At 35.6% G+C, this 18,546-nt stretch overlaps 1 protein-coding gene across 2 annotated transcripts in view; it reads right to left on the bottom strand.

Moving 5' to 3' along the window:
* MAP3K2 (mitogen-activated protein kinase kinase kinase 2) overlaps positions 1 to 17,962 on the bottom strand; it is a 36,276-nt gene extending 18,314 nt beyond the window's left edge. Inside the window, exons 1-9 of one of the 2 annotated variants that reach the window (XM_039722335.1) lie at positions 15,353 to 17,962; positions 12,930 to 13,048; positions 11,290 to 11,330; positions 8,813 to 8,912; positions 6,933 to 7,046; positions 6,223 to 6,322; positions 5,163 to 5,293; positions 3,033 to 3,112; positions 1,072 to 1,139 (exon numbers count right to left, since the gene is read on the bottom strand). In XM_039722335.1, coding sequence (XP_039578269.1) covers positions 1,072 to 1,139; positions 3,033 to 3,112; positions 5,163 to 5,293; positions 6,223 to 6,322; positions 6,933 to 7,046; positions 8,813 to 8,912; positions 11,290 to 11,330; positions 12,930 to 13,048; positions 15,353 to 15,356 — 757 coding nt within the window. In that variant the 5' untranslated portion in view covers positions 15,357 to 17,962. The remainder of the gene's footprint in view (positions 1 to 1,071; positions 1,140 to 3,032; positions 3,113 to 5,162; positions 5,294 to 6,222; positions 6,323 to 6,932; positions 7,047 to 8,812; positions 8,913 to 11,289; positions 11,331 to 12,929; positions 13,049 to 15,352) is intronic. The other variant, XM_039722249.1, reaches the window with a different exon arrangement.
* Positions 17,963 to 18,546: the final 584 nt, after the last annotated feature.

Raw genomic sequence — 18,546 nt, 5'->3', positions numbered from 1 at the left:
CAAAGTGATACTTATTTCACAGAGAAGAAAACAAAGGCTCCATGTACTTGTTTTGGCTGGGATAGAGTTAATTTTCTTTATAGTGGCACGTATGGTGCTACATTTTGGATCTGTGGCCAAAACACTGTTAATAACGTATTTTAGTTATTGCTGAAGCACATTGACAAGAATCAAGGAGCCCTTTTGCTTCATACACTGCCCTGCCAGCTGGTAGAGTGGGCTGGGAGGCACAAGAAGTTGGGAAGAAGTCCACATCTGGACAGCTGGCCCCAGGTGAGTTAAGGGCAGCTGGTAGAGTGGGCTGGGAGGCACAAGAAGTTGGGAAGGAACACATCTGGACAGCTGGCCCCAGGTGTGTCAAGGCATATCCCATATTATCTGAGGTTTTGCTCTGCAACAAAAGCTGAGAGACGGACGGACGGAAGGAAGGAAGGACATTCATAATGATGGTGTTTGTCTTCCCAGATAACCACTAGGAGTGATGAAGCCCTACTTTCCTGGAAATGGCTGAACACCTGCCTGCTGATGGGAAGTGGTGAATGAATTCATTGTTTTGTTTTTCTCATGTGTACAGCTTTTGCTGTGCTATTAAACTGCCTTTATTTTAACTCATGAGTTTTCTTACTTTTCCTCTTGGGCTCTCTCCCCAGTCTCACATGGGGAAGTAAGCAAGCAGCTGTGTGAGGCTTAGCTACCTATTGGGATTACCACCTCCAAATTAAATAAATTAACCACAGTTATACACCATCTGAGAGACAGATATTATTTACAGTCCAATTTAACTAAGTGTTGCATGCCCCTATGCACTGCAACATTTATTCTTTTTACAGAGGCAGATAGTTATACTACACCCAGCAGGGGTGGTGTCACACACAATAACCTGGAAGAAACGTGAAATTTCTTGTATTTCCACGATATCTTTCACTATGTGCATTTGGGGTGGCTTTGCTTTCTTCTACCATATTGTTTGTGTAATACAATACTTCTCCCATGTGAACATCCCTTCTAAATCCTATTATTTGCAAGAGAAGCAGTTCTGCAAAGCTAGTGTCTGCAGTGATTTTTGCCTACCTGAGAATTCCTGATGATTATCTGGATAGCTCTGTGCTCTTGGCATCCGAGACTTGGGATAGTTGTCCCTGGAAACGTAAAAATACACAGAATCGAAAAACTGCCATTAATCCAGACTCAAGCTTACTGTCCTCTTACTGATGAAAAGCCACTGCTATACAGATTGCTGCACCAGTTTACAAACGTGGAACTCGATTCTGAAACTCAATTCTAGTAGGTAACTGTAACAATTAAGGATCATCAACAATGGAAAAGCTTGCTCATTGAGCTTAATGTAGGTAAGAAAGCAATAGACTCTGTTAATGAGCAATGATATTAGTAAAAACATGAATTATCAGAAGTACAGCCACAAAGGAACACTGTTATGTTTAACACCTTTATGGCTAAACACAAAGGTTTACAGACTGGCAAAATGGGTTATACAGACTACAAAAACTCTTGAGGAAATTTAACCACAGAAATGTAGAACCTTTTAATGAGAAAAAACATTTTCTCTTCTCTCCATGAAAGTCATAGGATTAAGAGAGTGATTTTATTGAGTTATAGAATGATGAAGAATTTTTTGGTTCTTACATAATCACATTGTTTCTTACCTACAGTTGGTATGTAACTCCCAGCCACCAAAAGGAATGGATGGGATTGCCAGTCAGAGCAATCGATAACAGTTTATTTCCATAAACATACCAAAACAGTGTCCTCCTTTTTCTGGTAAGAATTTCTCTAATGGGTAACAGAAGCTAAATGGAGACACAAAACCTACATCTTTGTAGGAAATATTTAAATAGAAAAAAAAAAAAAAGGAAAAGAAACTAAGTAGACGTGACAAATAAAGTAAACAAAAACAACCAAAAAGAGTTTTGAAGAAGAAATATAAGTTGCATTAAGTTTGCTTTGTTTCCCCTTCTTCCACTCACTTCTACCCCACAAAACCATTAAACTGGGCTATTAGATAAAAGTATTTTCTATGGAGCTACATTAAATACTGTGTACGTATAACCTAGCACACTAAAACCACAAAATACTTTTCATGTCTACTGTCTTCTTGCTTGTGATATGCAGACTTATTAAACTCAAAACTGTATTTGTTAGACCAAATCTATTTGTGTCCTCAAACCACATATTCTGAAATGAAACAGTACTACTACTGAATAATACAGCTCTGATTAACTGCCACAGGCAGTGACCTCCAACACTTCACCTTTCTACCAGTTAAATAAAATATTTTATTAGCAGTTTTATTAGTTTTGCAGTTTGAAACAAACAAAGAACAAATCTACACATTAAACCCAAGGTTATTTGCCTGACCACCATAAACCAAACAGGAATATGCTCTACTTGACTTGGCTGGTGGACAGTGACCCCCTCAAAACACAGAGGTCTCCTCAGAGGTCAAGCCAAAAAGACCCCCCACAACACACACTGCCTCTTGCTGACTGGTGGGCTTTAACAAAGAAAAATCAGTTGGAAGTTTGCAACAGGAACAAGGGGAGAGGAACAAACAGCAATTGCAAAGGAAAGGATGGGATTGACTGCTGAAGCCAGAAAATTATTCTACCCTCCTTCTTGAATTGGGTACCCCCTGCTTTGGAAAAGGAAAGCCTACTTCATATGGCAGTGCCTAAGAACTGTAAACTTAATGGAGTGGCTCACTGCCAGCATATATATACTATCCATGTGAAAGACCTAGCAACATTTAGTAAAAAAATTCAGTACATTTTTGTAGGAGCTTAAATCTAAATTTTTGTGGTTTAAATACAAATTATTGAAAAAAAAAGTGCTACAGTATTTTCCATATGTTAGTAAGCAATTAAATTTCAATAAGCTTTTATAAACATTCTATAACTTACAAAAGAATTTCTGGAAGAAGCACTGTCACTTGAGAGGAGTTGTATTTTACAACTGAGACATTATGCAATCTAATATAGATAAATAATTAAATAATGAATGTAAATAATTTTTACCCATCTAACGGGCTGTCAAGCGAGGGACAACTTCCTGAGCCAGAGTTTTCAGGACTGCTCAAAGACAATGGATCCAGCATCTAATAAATAATAAACAGAGGAAGATCAACAAGTTCAAGGGGTTCTTTTGTCAATTTTTTTCCCTACATAGTTAAGGGGTTTGCTATAAGACAGCTAATAAGAAACAAATCCAAATCAGATATGAACTGGTAAAAACAGCGTGGAAAGCTCAGCTGTTGCCTTAAAATGAGCTCCTTCCTAAAATGAAGCTTGTTTTGGTATGTTGTATAACATCTATTCTTTTCCATGAATTGGACAACAGTCTTCTGCTGTAAATTAAGCAGTTATCCCTCCAATTTTTATGGTCTGTGTTGCATCTTAAAGGACCTGGGCACCTACTTTGCCACACACCAATCAAGGACTTATTAAAGAAACAGTGTCCTGAAAGTGAGTTTGCACTCCACAAACTCAAACACTTAAATGAACTCTGTACTGGGGAGGACAACATTTATCACAGGTTCAGCATTTTTATTCCTCTTGTCTCATGCTGAACAATACTGATTACCTCTCTAAGCCAATGCACTATGGCCCAACTGGCAGCCCATGGGTTTCATCCAATCCCTCATCTCTTACAGGAAGTGTGAGGTCTGCTGTCAGAGTGCCAATAGCTGTGCTCAGGCAGATCAACAGCAGAGCAGAGGAAAACCCTCCACTTCCAAATTCCCTTCTTGTCTGTTGGGCAGGCTGTGACAGATAAAGGCAGCATGGCCAACACTTGCCAAGGTGATGTGGCAATGTAGGTGGGGGGGAGCAAACAGAATTTGTGAGCCTACCACCCCAGAATGGCCCTTGAGGCTGCTTAGGTTGAACTAAACTGGCCTCTTATCAAAGTAAAATTCATTAATTTAAACCTGCTGACAGCTCACACAGCAATAAATACATGACAGGTTATTTATTTCTGGAATACTTAGATGTGAATGGACATCCCAGGCTTCAGGGATCATCTGTCTGTCTGACCAGCCAGTGACCAGAAATTACTTTGCCCACACCAAAAGTAACTATTTCACTGGAATGAATCTAGACCTGGGCTGGATCTGACCACAGGGCTATGATAATGAATAGCCCTGGTCTGGAAAGTAGGAGATTCAGTCCCTATTCTCAGCTCAGTCATTAAAATTGTGCAACAAATTGCACTATCCCCTTGCCTTTATTTTATCATCTGTCTCTCATTTAGTCAGCTCATAAAAACCGTTGCCTCTTGCCATTTGTAAATACACTGCCAATGTCAACAACAACTTGAACTGATTTGTGTATGCAGAATTATTTTTCTTTCCTCCTTGAAACATCTCTTTCTCCAGTGCCAATTCTGTGAGCAGCTACATTCCTTCTCCTTTTCTTGCTGTTTTGAAGGGCAATTTTTATATTCACAGAGTAGGATTTTTATTTTGCTAAGTGTGAAGATATACTACATTAATGCAGGCAAGACGAAAAAAAAACCCATATATTTGTGATCTTTACACACCAAAAAGGTGAATTTGTGAAGTCTTTCACAGCTTATTTATGCCAGGCCTACAGCCATCCCCTTGCCCCTACCCCAACACAGTACCTACCACACAGAATCACTGACTATTATGAGTTGGAAAGAACCCACAAGGGTCATTGATCCCGACTCTTAAGTATCAACAGAGTACAAATAATTCTGACAGATCCAAACTCTTTCTTAAAATTTCCTTTTAATTACCTTGAAAAGTTGTAAAGCTGGTCTTGCTTACATATCATTCTCGGTAAAATAAAGGGGCTTGTGCTTTCTAATGTTTTCTAATGTTTTCCCCTGGCATCTCTGCTGTTATTTGTATCTGTAACTTTCTCACTCAACTATCATGGCAATTAAAAATATTATCTTTCTCCTTGTAACAGCATATTTTAAAAATTGAAGAGACAGAGGAAAAAAAACCAGGTTCTGCAAGACTAAACAGCACAATTACTTCGACCTTATGTCACCAATCAAGTTTTACAGAGTTGTCATCAATTTTTTTGCTGTTTCTTCTAATAATTCCATATCCTGCTTGAACAGCAGTATTTCATAAAGAAACTTAACAAAAACTTTAATTTCAATAATCACAGACGTACCTGGTCCATACTTTCTGGAATGAATTCACCCTCACTGTTGATACTGGTGAAGGATCCATTTCGAGCCACCTGATGCAGCTCATCTGGAATGTATCCTGGGGGAGGTGAACTCCTATCACGAGTATTTGAACCTTTTGAAAGAAAAGGGTGGTCAGAGTCTCTCCACTAACCCAGAATTCAAGGCTTTATTGAAATGTTTCACAGGCACTGAGCCTGCCTGGATCACTACTAGCTTTAGGAATCCCCCAAACACCTGTGCAATACAAGACTTAAGTATAGCATTTAAAATCTGCAATCCAGAAATTATGAAAAATTAGGGGCAGAGTTGCTTCGATGACATTAAAGAGAATTTTCATTATACAGAAACATAATTTGTCCACATATCTAGCTGAGTAAATTCCTTCTTTTGACCAAAATCAAAACCCTTCTACCCAGGTCAACTAATCCTTTGCAACTCTTAAAATTTCAGTTTGTTGAATATTAAGTCTCTAAGAACAGAAATACATATATTCATGATAAATGTATAATAATTTATTACGTTGTCTGGAAAATTATTAATTAAGCTCTCTAGTTTCATAATTAAATTTGGAAGTTAACATCACCCAACTTTAAAACATGAATAAGTAAAGAGGTTATATCAATCCCAAAATCAGTATGTTAAACAAATGCTCACATAGTAAAAAATTATGGAGGTCATAAAATGAGCAAGGAAACACATTGTCATATAACCAGCTTTTTCAGTAGCTCATTCCTGTATTAGAAAATAAAGGGGAGTACTAACATCAGCTTTTTAAGTTACCCTGAAATAACTCTTTATACACTAAATTAGTTGTGGGTTTTTTTTCAGGCAATTTTCGGTATTATATATATTTAAAAACCCTTTTGTCCTAATATTCAAAATCAACTCTCCCAAATGCAAATTCTATAGTACTCACTGATGAGTAGAAGAGACAGTTTGTGTTGGGAGCAAAATTTTCATGAATAGTAAAAGACAAAAGACATTTTTACAATTAAAAAATTGTAAATTTTTTAATTAAAGTTATTGAAATGTGCAACTTACCTATTACAGACAGTCGCCTTTTTCTGTCTGCCACACCAAACACTATATTATCTAAATCTTCCAGTGAGGGCAAGGGTTCCACGTTATTTACACTGGGTGACTGAAAATGCATAAGTATTACAACCTGCAGTTATACTTTACATTCTTGATAATGAAAATAATTTGTGAACTTTATAGGCTTTCTGTAGTTCATTTCATTTTTTAAGCACTCAAAAAAGCAGCTTGCCAATTTACATCACAATTCATCTATTTTAGTAGCTCATTTGTAGCCTTTAAAATTAATTTTCAATATGTGCCAGTATATCAATGCCGTGAATATCAATGCCATGATTTGTTAGATAATACCAAAATATCTCAGCATTTAGTCTATAGACCACTAGTCTTTGCTACAACAAATACTGAACTTCTTACATATGATTTAAAGAACAATTTCAAATTATTACCATTACTTAAATTCTGAATGCTTTTTTTTTATCATTCTACTAAGGTTCACTTTTCTACCACTATAGGGTAGGCAAACAAAAAGACAGGAACAGGATCTAGGAAAGACTTAAAATTGAGTCAGCACAAAATGCTAATGGATGCTTAAAGTGAAATGAAGAAGCAATCAGTATTACATTCAATTGGGGAAATGCCATCTTCAAGAAAAGATACAAATTCTATTTCATTATGAAAACTGAGGAAAAGGCATTTAGCATGTCTGCTCATACCTGTGTATTTCCATGTATTACAAGCAGTATCTTGAGACTCTTCATATGTACACTACGGTCAAGTAGTTCAACTGCTTTGTCCAGGTCATCCTGTGTGGTTAATGGAATTACAAGCTACAAAACAAGGGGAAGGGAGAAAAAAGTCTTAAACAGCACACAAGAAAAAAATGAGGAATTCAAATGCAGAGAAACAGAGTGTTTCCTTTCATAGAAAACAACTTGAAAATAAACCTTATTAAATGATCCCTTAAGTACTAAAAATTCAACCTTAACTCTTCCTTCAGATTCCTCTACTATCAGAACAAGTCTTCACAAGAAGCAACCACTTTGCATATATAGAACTTAAATATCCAAAAGTTTCAGCAAAATGGGTACAATTGGGTCAATGCCTAAATTAACACAAGTCTGTAAGATAAACCTAAGTCCTATTTCATAGAGTATAAAGCAGATTTTTGTATCTCAGCTGTTACAAATACACTTGTTTAAAGTTGCATGACTAACAGGATTTCTCCACTGAACAACAGCATTTGCTAAGGAAGATGTGATCCATGTGCAACAACTCTAGTCCTCACTAGAATCTTACTTGTATCTAATTAAATAGAATTAGCTTGGCATACATATATCTTTAGAACAGAAAATTATGCCATTAATGTGCAGTTGAAATCTGAATTCTATTACAACGAAAATTTGGCTCATCTTTCAGGAGTGTAAATTACAGCTTCTGCTTGTAACAAAGGAAAAACAGAATACAGATTTTCAAATCTATTCTACTTGTAAACAGCCTCAGTCAATGATGCTTAAATACAGTACTTTTATACAAAAAGAGATGGGATTGAGGAGGAAGATCTTGATAAAATGAAGAGTATGCTATTTGTTAAATTGCACTTTTAATACTAGTGACACATTATTACCATCACATTTCTGAAAGGTGATGGGATGATTTGCCAACTAGTGCAGAAGGTAAGAAGCAGAAAACCTACTCAAATGCCTAAAAATCTACTAATGGAAGGAGCTGAGGCTAAAGCATTATGAAGGGCCATTTCACCTGACCTTCCAAATATCCAAAAACCTTCTGCTGGAATTCTTCATTTTGAGGATCAGTTTCACAGAAGTGTCTGGTAATGTAATGAGTAACTAACGGAGAGCAATCACTGGCATTTTCTTCTGCAAAGATGCAGTGTAGATACAGCAGTTACATTGTGCTTAACCAAGCAGATGAATAAGCCTTCATGCACTTTGCTGACTCAAGGCAAAAGCCAGATGTAACCCTAAGAATGGATCCTGCATCTGTAAATACATTTGCTATTAATAATTCTATCCCTACTTCTAAAGGAAAGCCAGAAGTAATATTGATCAGGCCTAAGTGGCTTGACAGTGCTGGCCCTGTTACCAAGAAATCTTTGGCAACCAGACATTTTAGAGGAGCAACAGTTAAGCGTAGTTCTCCAAACTACACGTTACCTGAATGCAGCATTCTAGTTATCTTGTAAGATTAATCCTTAAAGAAAATTACCTACAGGAAAGGATAAAAGCTATTTCAAATTTACAAACATGCCAAAGCTCAAAGAGGTAAAGAATTTCCCAAGATCACACAACTGGACTGTGGAAGCTCAGGAAGATAATTTATCCATTCCTCAACAAGTCGGAGGCATCATTATGATATAACACTACTCATGAAACATTTCATGCATTTCCTGCCTATCCTAATTCAGACAAGACTTACAAGTTTGAGAAAACACACATACACACATTAGATATCTGGGGTTTAGTCACAGGAGTAAGTTTGGTCACAGAAGTGGTTCCCACTTCTTGCAAGAGCAAATTTCAGCCTTAAAATGATCAATGGCCAAGGCAAGAATTTTGAGGACACAGCATATTACCTCATTATTGCTGTAATGTAAATCCATAGTCTGTCCAAAAGCAACTTTTGCTTTAGCTGCAAGATCTTCAAGTTTAACAGGCCTTGGTAATTGCAGGATCCTGAAACACAATTTAAGTTATAAGGAATTTCTGTCCATTACTTATGGAAATGTGGCAAATCATTACTTAAGAACTATCTCAGAACTAAATTTACTACTAAAAAGACTGTAAGAGGCTATACTTTATTCCCTGTCCTCCATATTTTGAGACTTTCAAAAAAGAAAGAAAAGCAATGAAAAATCCAAAAGGGATAATCAGATACAGAATTAGATTTCACTGTAACTATTTTACTTGCTTAATGCTTTGCAAGCCTCCATTTCTGAGGGAAATTCTTACAAACTTCTACATTTTTCTACTTTAGAAAGCTAAGACAATGGAGTACCATAGGCTGACAAGCATAAGCATCAGAAAGTAATTACTCCTGTAGTCCCCATTTTTTGGAAATCCGAAAGACTATCTTACCTGAGGAAGGTAACTAAATTTCACCATCTTTACCATAATGAACTACACACTCAAACTGCCCAGTCCATCACTAACTGTGCTTCAAGTGTGCTCCTGTAAGAATGGTGCAGTTGTAGGTCAACAACTTAAGATTTTCTTTTAACTCAATGTCCCATCAAACCAATTAGCCCAAACTGTGTATAACTAACCTTTTACTATAGAAAACCATTTCATTTTTGAGATACAAGACCATTAAACAAAAAAGAGCTTTTAAAAGGCACTAAACTACTAAGGTACACTCAATTCACATTAAATAAATAAAGTGCACTCAAGTTCTGTGAAGTATAAAAGTTAGCAAAGGGTCCCTTCCATCAGTAGTTCAGTTAGTAGTGTGGAGGTTTGGGGGACAATTTTTCTCACTGAAATGAGGCTAGAAACAAGGCCACTTCAAATTAAAAATTATTTTAAAAAATGAAATATTTTTTAAAAGATTCTAAAAACCCAAACAAATCAACCCCCCAAAAAACCCAACAAACACCAATTCTCACTATAGTTAATAATTTGGGCAGCAAGCCTGCAACTCTATCACACTACATGCTCCTTGGAACAAAGTGTCACATTCACCACTGAAAGCAAGTCTGGAATCACTTCTCTTTTTCACTTCCCATCTTAAAAACTAATGAGAAAGCCATTGCACAATTTTTTTTCCCTGCATGATTTCTTCCCTTGATCACTAGAGCTACATGCCGGGGCAAACCGAAGTGCTGCAACTCATGCTGAGCAATGAGCCCAGGCTGTCCAGAACACCTGGGCAAGCAGGCTGAAGTCACCTGGGACAGCTCATAATGGAGCTAGGCTCATGAGTATAAAAACCTGGAAAAGGTATCTTTCCATGCACTTACTCTGTGCTTGTATTAATATTGAACTGGTTAGCTTAGCCAATGTGAAAGTGAAATATGATGATCTGCAAAATGCACCATCTGTGCAGACTGGCAGCATGTAAACATTTCTCTGTTTTGAAATTCATGTTTCCTCTTACTTCACTAGAAATTGTTAGGTAGATGAGACCTCAATTCTCAAAACCTTCAAAAACACATATTCCCTCCAAATTATATAGGGAACTCAACCATTACTGATGCACTTTTTCATGTGATGTTCAGAGAGTCACATTAAAGGCTACCCGGAACTAGTATAAGGTTTATTGAAGCTAAGTTTTAAAAAATAATTTAATATTTCTCTTGAGAAATAGCATGCCCAGGATATTACTTCCTTTTCTTAGTAAGTATTTTCAAAAATCTTATTCTACCATAATTTCTCTGTAAGTAGAATGAAATTTGATATTTTCAGAAAGAGACAGGCGAAATGAATTGTCAACAAACCAGTTCTGCATGGAATTATTCATCCAATTCTGTAAAAGCTTTTGAGCAGCCACCAGAGAAGAGATCATACAGAGACAGATGTTTGTATACTTTAAGCAGGTGCATCATCCACCTCTCTCATAAACAAAATGTAAATAAATTTTAACTGATTAAATGAAAACAATCTGAGTCTAATAAATTTTCCTCTTACTGTTGTTAGACTGGCACCCCTAAAGTACAATCCGACCTCCTCCTCTGGGTATTACAGTAACAATAAATTATCACACATTTATCACACAATGAAGAACGAAGAAAAATGCATTTTCTGGTCTACTCAAACTGAGATCTATTTTAATTACTTAAGTAATTATTCAAGGCTACAAAGATCTATCTGAAGGGTAACCAAATGAAGGATACTACATTGGACATAGTTACAATATGATATTTAGGTGTTTATGCATATTTAGAACCCACATTTTAAACAGTTAATTCTCTTTAAATTGTGATCATAAAAAAATTAAATTTTAAGCTCAAACAAAAAAACCTTAGAGATCTCAAACACTTCAAACCAATAATTTGAAACTTTATGACAGGATCATAACCAAACTCTAAACAAAGAGACAATACTGTTTCTTTACCTTTTTTCACCTCGATGTTCAAATTTGACTCTAACATCATTCTGTAAGAAAAGAGATAAAGGAACCACAATTAGTTTGTTATTACCTCTTTTGACGAAGCTCACGAACTCCCATTTAATACTCCTACACTAGAACTAAATTCCATATTAATTTTCTGTCCTTTACAATATATCAAGTATTTTAATAAGCCACATCTGCTGAGGTATGTGATAGTGGCTTAAAGAGTCATAAAACAGAAAGTGTTAAAAACAACTTGGAGGGTTAAAATACAAAAACTTATTCTGCAGTGCAATGGATGCTTTGCACTGTAAATAAACATATTATTTTCTATCAATATATGTTAATATTATAACAGATTTATGACTTTAAATTTAACGTGGAACTGGTTACCAAAGAATTCCGTAACCTGAATAGGCAGATGGATTTAGCTACCAATAACATGTTTGTAAGTACACTTTGCAGCTGAGTGTCCCAGGCCTAAGAAACATATCTTGTTTCATAAGCATTACCATAGAAACCCACACATACAATTAAGTCAGCAGTCATGCAATACATATCCCAATAACCATCTCTGTATATACTAAGAATTACATGGAAATAACATTGCTTTGCAACATCATAAAGACTCAACCTGTATTAGCAACTATTGCAGGAAAAACAATAATGCATTCAACCACAAAGTTTATCCAAGCAACTATGTTTCGTCTTCCAAAAGAACTGATTTTCAAATGATTACTTTCAAAATCCACAAACTGAAACAGTGATAAACATTTCTTCTAACTTTCTAAACACTGATTACACTCAAATAATTTTGGATCATATGTGGATGTTACCACAGTGTCTAAATCACAGCTTAGATGCGAGTTTCATGACAGTAACAAAACACCACTGTGTTACACTCTGAACTCTCACAACTTCTAAAGCACAGAATGAAAATTATGTAGACATTTGGTTTTGACAGTTTAAGAGCCAAATATATCGAAAAAATTTCATTTTTAAAAGGTTAAAATAAGTATAAACTGAAGTTTATTGAACTGTAAATTAAGGATCAAATCAAATAAACATACAGTTAACTCAATTTAGGTAGAAGTCTACATCCTATCCTAACCTCTCCATATAGTAGTTCAAACCTATCAATTAAGTATTTACTACTTTTTTATTTATGTTCAGTATCTATGGAAAAAAATGCAGCTGGAAAGAACTCTTATTTCCAGCTGCATGAACGAGAAATTGAGGCAAAAGATGCAGTGAAAGAGTTTAAGCATATTTCTGCTGCTGTACTGACATTCTTTCTTGGTATGATATACGTGACAATTGGGTAATCTTCTAAACCTATAAAATGATTCCTTGGTATTTTAAAATAGTATAGTTCCAATATAATAATAGCAACAAATATAAAATCACTTTACATATGATGTAAATACCTCTATAATCTTCAATTTATTTATTGAAGCACACACTATGATCTGCTCTGAAATGCCACCATTTCATTTTGCTGCTAATATAAGAATATGAAGAAAGAAAATGGCAGCACACGTGGGAGACTAATAGCTCATTCTGGTATGCTCACTGGTCTGGCAAGAAAAATAATTACAGAAGACACAGCAGGACATTCCATGTTCAGTAATATTGAAGATTACCTGTTTTTTAGGAGAAGATGACTTTGGTTTTCCTGTTTCTTGCTGGGGCAATACAGGACGACTGGCCTTATGAAGCACAGCCAAATCCTGCATGATTGAATTCAAAGCTTGCTGCTCATCTGCTCAAAGAAAAAGACCAGACAAGTGTAAAAGACTGTTACTTTTGAAGGGCATTACTGTCTCATTTCACAATTAGGTAGGCATTAGTCTAAAATCTAAGAGTACACTTCAATACATAATTGCTAAATTAAAAAAAATTGTTGCCACATTGTTAACATTTTTATTTTATTTATCATTAACAGTGCTTAAGGAAATAGCTTAATCAGTAACCCAATTCAATAACAGGTTTGATAAAACTGAAGTCATAACAATGATTAAACTTTACACACTGCAGGCTGTATTAGTAAGAGAAAGGGGATGCAGGAGAAAGCCTTGTCTACTTCAATTCAAACAATAGCCATAGATGAGACGTTTACTAGAGATCATACTTCCCGCTCCTTTCCATAAAATAAAGAATAAAAAGCAAGTTCTTTTGAACTATTTCTCCTCTGTCCTGAACAGGTATGATCGTGTCCATGAGAGGCATACACAAACTGCCACATGAACACCACAACTACCTGAGCATCTGCTTTTGAACTATTTCTCCTCTGTCCTGAACAGGTATGATCGTGTCCATGAGAGGAATACACATGAACACCACAACTGCCTGAGCATCTCCTGATAGCCCACAGAGCATTACAGCAACCCAAAACAAAGACCTCACCACAACAAAAAAACAATAAACAAACCAAAAATAAAATGCCACAGAACTTTTCCAGGACTGAAAATACAGAGGACTTTAGGGCTTAAAGGAAGAATTCACATGGAGAATCAGAAGCTTTGAACCCAGGGGATAACTTAGGGGCAGGAATGCTACTTAAGTTAGGTTTCAAGTTGACAAAAATCCTAAATCCTGACAATCTGCTGCAGCTGTGATGTCCTGATGTCATGTTAGACAAAATCTGCCCTAGAACTGGGATGTTCCTTTAGACAGGAAAGCACTTAGGAGCTCAGAAGCCTGTACATCCATCACTAAGAGTAATTTACTTCTAATATTTCATATTAATTCCTTGCTACAGCAATGGTACTGCACTCAGCATGTATCTAGAACAGTGGACAACAAAATTTATCTCCAGAGGTGCTGACAGTGTGCTTTCATGCTCCTTCACAATGGATATGGCTTGTTGAAGAATACATTGCTAAAAGCTGTGATTTACAAAGAACTGCATTTCTCAAACATGGACCTGAGAAAAGCTCAGCATTAAAAGCAGCAAGCAAGCATCCCATGTATTCAACAATGAGAATTCCTTCACATTCTACTAAAATAAAACTAAATATATTTATCATATAAGGAAATTTAAGTTTTTAAATTTAATAGATTCCTTATAGAACAGAAAGCTGGTCTGAAAATTAGTAACTTTGATCATCACTCATGCTGCTCGTGCTGTCACTATTTTATTGTGTTATGGCCTATTCTAGTGCTCAGCAATGCAAAAAGTAAAATAATGCTTTAGCAGTTGGTTGGAGTTTCCAGTAGTTACTAGATTGGATATTTTATACAAAAGAAACCAAAGTGCTGTGGTAAAGCATCTAAAGTTACTAAATATCCAATATGACTCAACAATAACTTCTCTCACACAAAATGTCAGAGAATATGAGAAATCTGAAGAGTGCTGTATTCCTAGATTGAGCAACTTGATTATTAAGCATAAGATTAGAAAAATTGGCAAAACATTAAAAGATAAAAGCAATACAAAAATGTGTGTGGCTTGTTGGTTTGTTGGGATTTTTTGGAGAGAACTCAGAAATGATTACAACATGGTGAACTCACTAAAAACATATAACTTGAAAAACTGACATACAATTAAAAGTAATACAAATGTGCCACAGAAGTGGCTTAGCACTGCAATGACACAAGGCAGTAAGATAACTCTTGTATGTAGATTTTGTGGTTTGAGTTTGATTCTTTCTAACACGCATCACCACTCAGAGCACAGTAAGTATTATTCAATACTCTAATACCATGAATCTCAGTTTCCTAAACTTGAAACTCTAAGAACAGCTGAAGACAAACAACTCTTGTTTCTCATGCAAGAACTGTGAACACGAAGCTGAATTTGATGTTGTGTTTATGTCTGTTTTGCTCGCCTTCAGCAATGTGGTTTTATAATAAAAAAAAAGAGGGAAAAGTACTACATAATAAGGAAGGGGGAAAAAACCAACCAACCAACAAAACCCAAAAAAACCACAAAAGGAATATTTTCAACACTAGTGAAGCTGCTGAACACTGCCTTTCACATATAAATGTTACATTATGTTAAACAGCCAAAGCACGTTTCCCAGGATTGTAGTAAATTTTTATGTAAGTTACACAGAAGACTTACCCATTATGGCAGTGAGTCTGAAAACTCGAACTTCAGGGAAATGGTTGCTTCATTAGCATTATTTTATTTCCTAAAATGTAAAAAAACCCCCCACAATTACTAAAGTTGTCAAAGCCATGTAAAGCAGTCAACTTTTCATTGTTTATAGGCAGTTTTTCTAAGATTCTACATAGCAAACACACAGATAAACTACAAATAAGCTTGCATAGGACACACATATTATGTGTGGAGAAAACAGCTTTTGCATCCCTGAGAGTCCAAAAAGCAGAACATATATTATTTCCTATGCTATGTTTTTTGTATCAGCAGTTGCCTTGGACAATCTTCCAAAAACTTATTCACTTAAAATGCTTGTGAAACATCTTTTAAAATCAGTATTTGACCCAACTGTCTTAAAATGAGAGCTAATGTAATTTTCATTAAAATGTCTGTTTTAATTAGCTGTCTTAATACATTAAACATAACAATGTATTTCAAGATTTTAGATTAAGCACTTCTGTAATATTTCTTTGTAAGCATTTCAAAGAAATACAGTAGTTCTGTGAAGCATTTTAAATCTTCTACCACACCTGAAGAAAACAAAACCAACTTATATCTCCAAACAAAAACACCCCAGATGTTCTTCCTCAACCCAGCAGGAGAAAAAAACCAAACTTGGAAGCTGAAGATATTTGAGCTCAAGGGCTCACATAGGGCTAAAGAAAAATCATCTCCTCCAAGTTCCTCCAGCTACAACAACTCATTCTTTAGTATTAATCTGTGATATGTCTCACTAGAACATAAGCTAATAAGTGAGTATCCATTTATTTTCTCCTCCACCTCCTTATTCCTTAAAAGAAAACCCAACTTAAGAAAATTTAATTTTTCTGAATAACTTATGTTTCTTATTTTATCGCCCCTTTTAACCAAAATTCTCAGTTCAAATATGAAGTATAATCAGTCACCTTAACAACCTTTGTGTTAGCATTTAACGTTACTTTAAAAATAAGCTAACATTAAAATTTGAATCAGAAACATGATTCAGACCCAATTTTATTAAAACCTTTAGGAATTTGCCTTGTGAAATTGAAAAAGACTTCTCTTTTTAACTGATCATTTTCACAACGGGTTATAACAACAGGGTGGTTGTGGAGAGTGACTAAAAATAAGGTAACAAAAATCAACACTTTTCAAACAAGTCTATATAAATTCAGTAAAAAGCTAAAAAAGCACACCCTAATCCCTGTCTGCAAAGTAGCATTAGTATAGCACACACACAAGAGTAGACTACAATACAAAACAAAAAAAAAGGAAGCAAAACCAAAAAATTGAAAGTCGGAGAAAGACTCAGGAGAAGCAAAGGCTGCAAACACAAAGAGCAGATGCAAAGGTAGAATAAAATTATGTCAAGGTCTTGCAGAGAGACACAAGCAGCCTGAGTTTGAATGTAATTAAAGAAGGGATGACAGAGTGAATTTCAAGAAGGTGTTTGCTACACTCTTATCACATCATCAAAGACGAATATCCTAGCAACAGCATTTTGTATATAAGGGTGGAGAGATGCTGATTCATATTCATGATTCACTTCCCACCAGCCACCTTCCAGAGTCTGGAAGTCCTTCAGAATGTGAGAAGCTAAAAACAATTTCCAAGAATCACCTGGATACTTTCTTTCTTCAGTGGTTTTGTCAATGCAAATGAAACAAAGCCTGAGGACAATTAAGCCATGCAGATGATGCAGCTGTTTCAGACACCCTGAGCTAATTGCCCATTCTCACACACTTCTGTAACAACCAGACACGGTGCCTCTCAGTTACTAAATCAAGAACAAAAAAAAAAACAACCCGTGAAGCAAGCAATCTAGCTCAGCCTGATTTAGTAAGGAATTCAGACTTACACAGGAAGACTTTACCTACATAGAAAGGTGCTTTACACTTTCAGAGTCCAAACCTGTTGCAGTAGTGGGGCAAGAATTTCAAGGATATCAATTCCCTCCACTAAATTTTCACTAAAACAAATGAGTGCAAAGATAAATGGTTTCCAACCCCTACACCAAAGCAAAATGACATAATGTGAACTCAAAATACGAAAGATGCACTGTAATTATTTCAACCACAGGTGAAGATTAAATCTGACTTACACTGTACTAGCCATGAGCAAGTTAAACTAAGACAATACAAAAGAAAAAAAAATCTGCTTGCACTGCTATTCAGAGACACACTTGTCTGTAACACATCAAGCAAAAAGAGCCAAGTAAAAATTAAGAGGGAGCATTCACAGGTGTTTTTCAGACTGCAGAATGGACAATCAGCATATCTAGTAAGACTATAAAATTTTATTTCATAGCAAGAAGAATGAGCCAGATAAAACGGTTTCACTCAAAAAATGTTATTTTTAAACAATCAAATGCTTGGTCTCACACAACCAACCTCCTATAAATCACAGCAAGCAAGGCTGACAAAATCTCCAGTGATCACTAGTCAAATATACCTACTTAACCTTTCACCAAAATAACGTGCAGCACTGCTTGTTAAAGTTTTTATTTTAAAAAAATAAACATACTATCCGTGAACAAGACAAAGAGTAATAGCTAAATCTGAACTTCTGTAGCATTTTTTGTAACTCAAAGCAACTGTTGGCATAAATAACAATAATGACAGTACCTAGTGTGGTGAGCATAGAAGTCAGTATTGTTACAAGGCATTAGAAGATATCTAAAAGAAGGTAACTCCACAGAAATGAACATAAAGAAGAGGATTGCATATGGACATACACACAAATGAACACTGGACAAAGAGCCAGCCTTTTCAAAGAATATGAAAGCAGCAGCAGTAGCACAAAATCACGAATGACAGGAAAAAAAGGGAATTGAAGAACAGTAATGAGAAAAAGCTGAACAGTAACACATCAGATGTGAGATCAGCTTTAGAAAAACTTGGATCTTTAACATATTGTAATAATACATTCAAAAGGTATTCACAAGGAAAGCAGATAAGGGAGAAAAAAGATTAATCCAAATCACAAGCCAATGATACATTGCTAAATTAAGGTAACATTTGGAAAACAAAATCATAGTAATAAATGCAAAACACAGCAAATGCCTCAATTTCAAGGTTTACTGCCAAGCAAAATATGTCTTCTTGAAATAATTAGTTAACAGAATTAGTTAACAGAATAATTGAAAGATTAGTTAACAGAACTAACTGCAGCAATCA

Source organism: Passer montanus, unplaced genomic scaffold (assembly GCF_014805655.1).
Source record: "Passer montanus isolate IOZ18808 unplaced genomic scaffold, ASM1480565v1 scaffold1, whole genome shotgun sequence".
Taxonomy (NCBI): Eukaryota; Metazoa; Chordata; class Aves; order Passeriformes; family Passeridae; genus Passer; species Passer montanus.
This window is presented reverse-complemented; position numbering and strand designations above follow the sequence as displayed.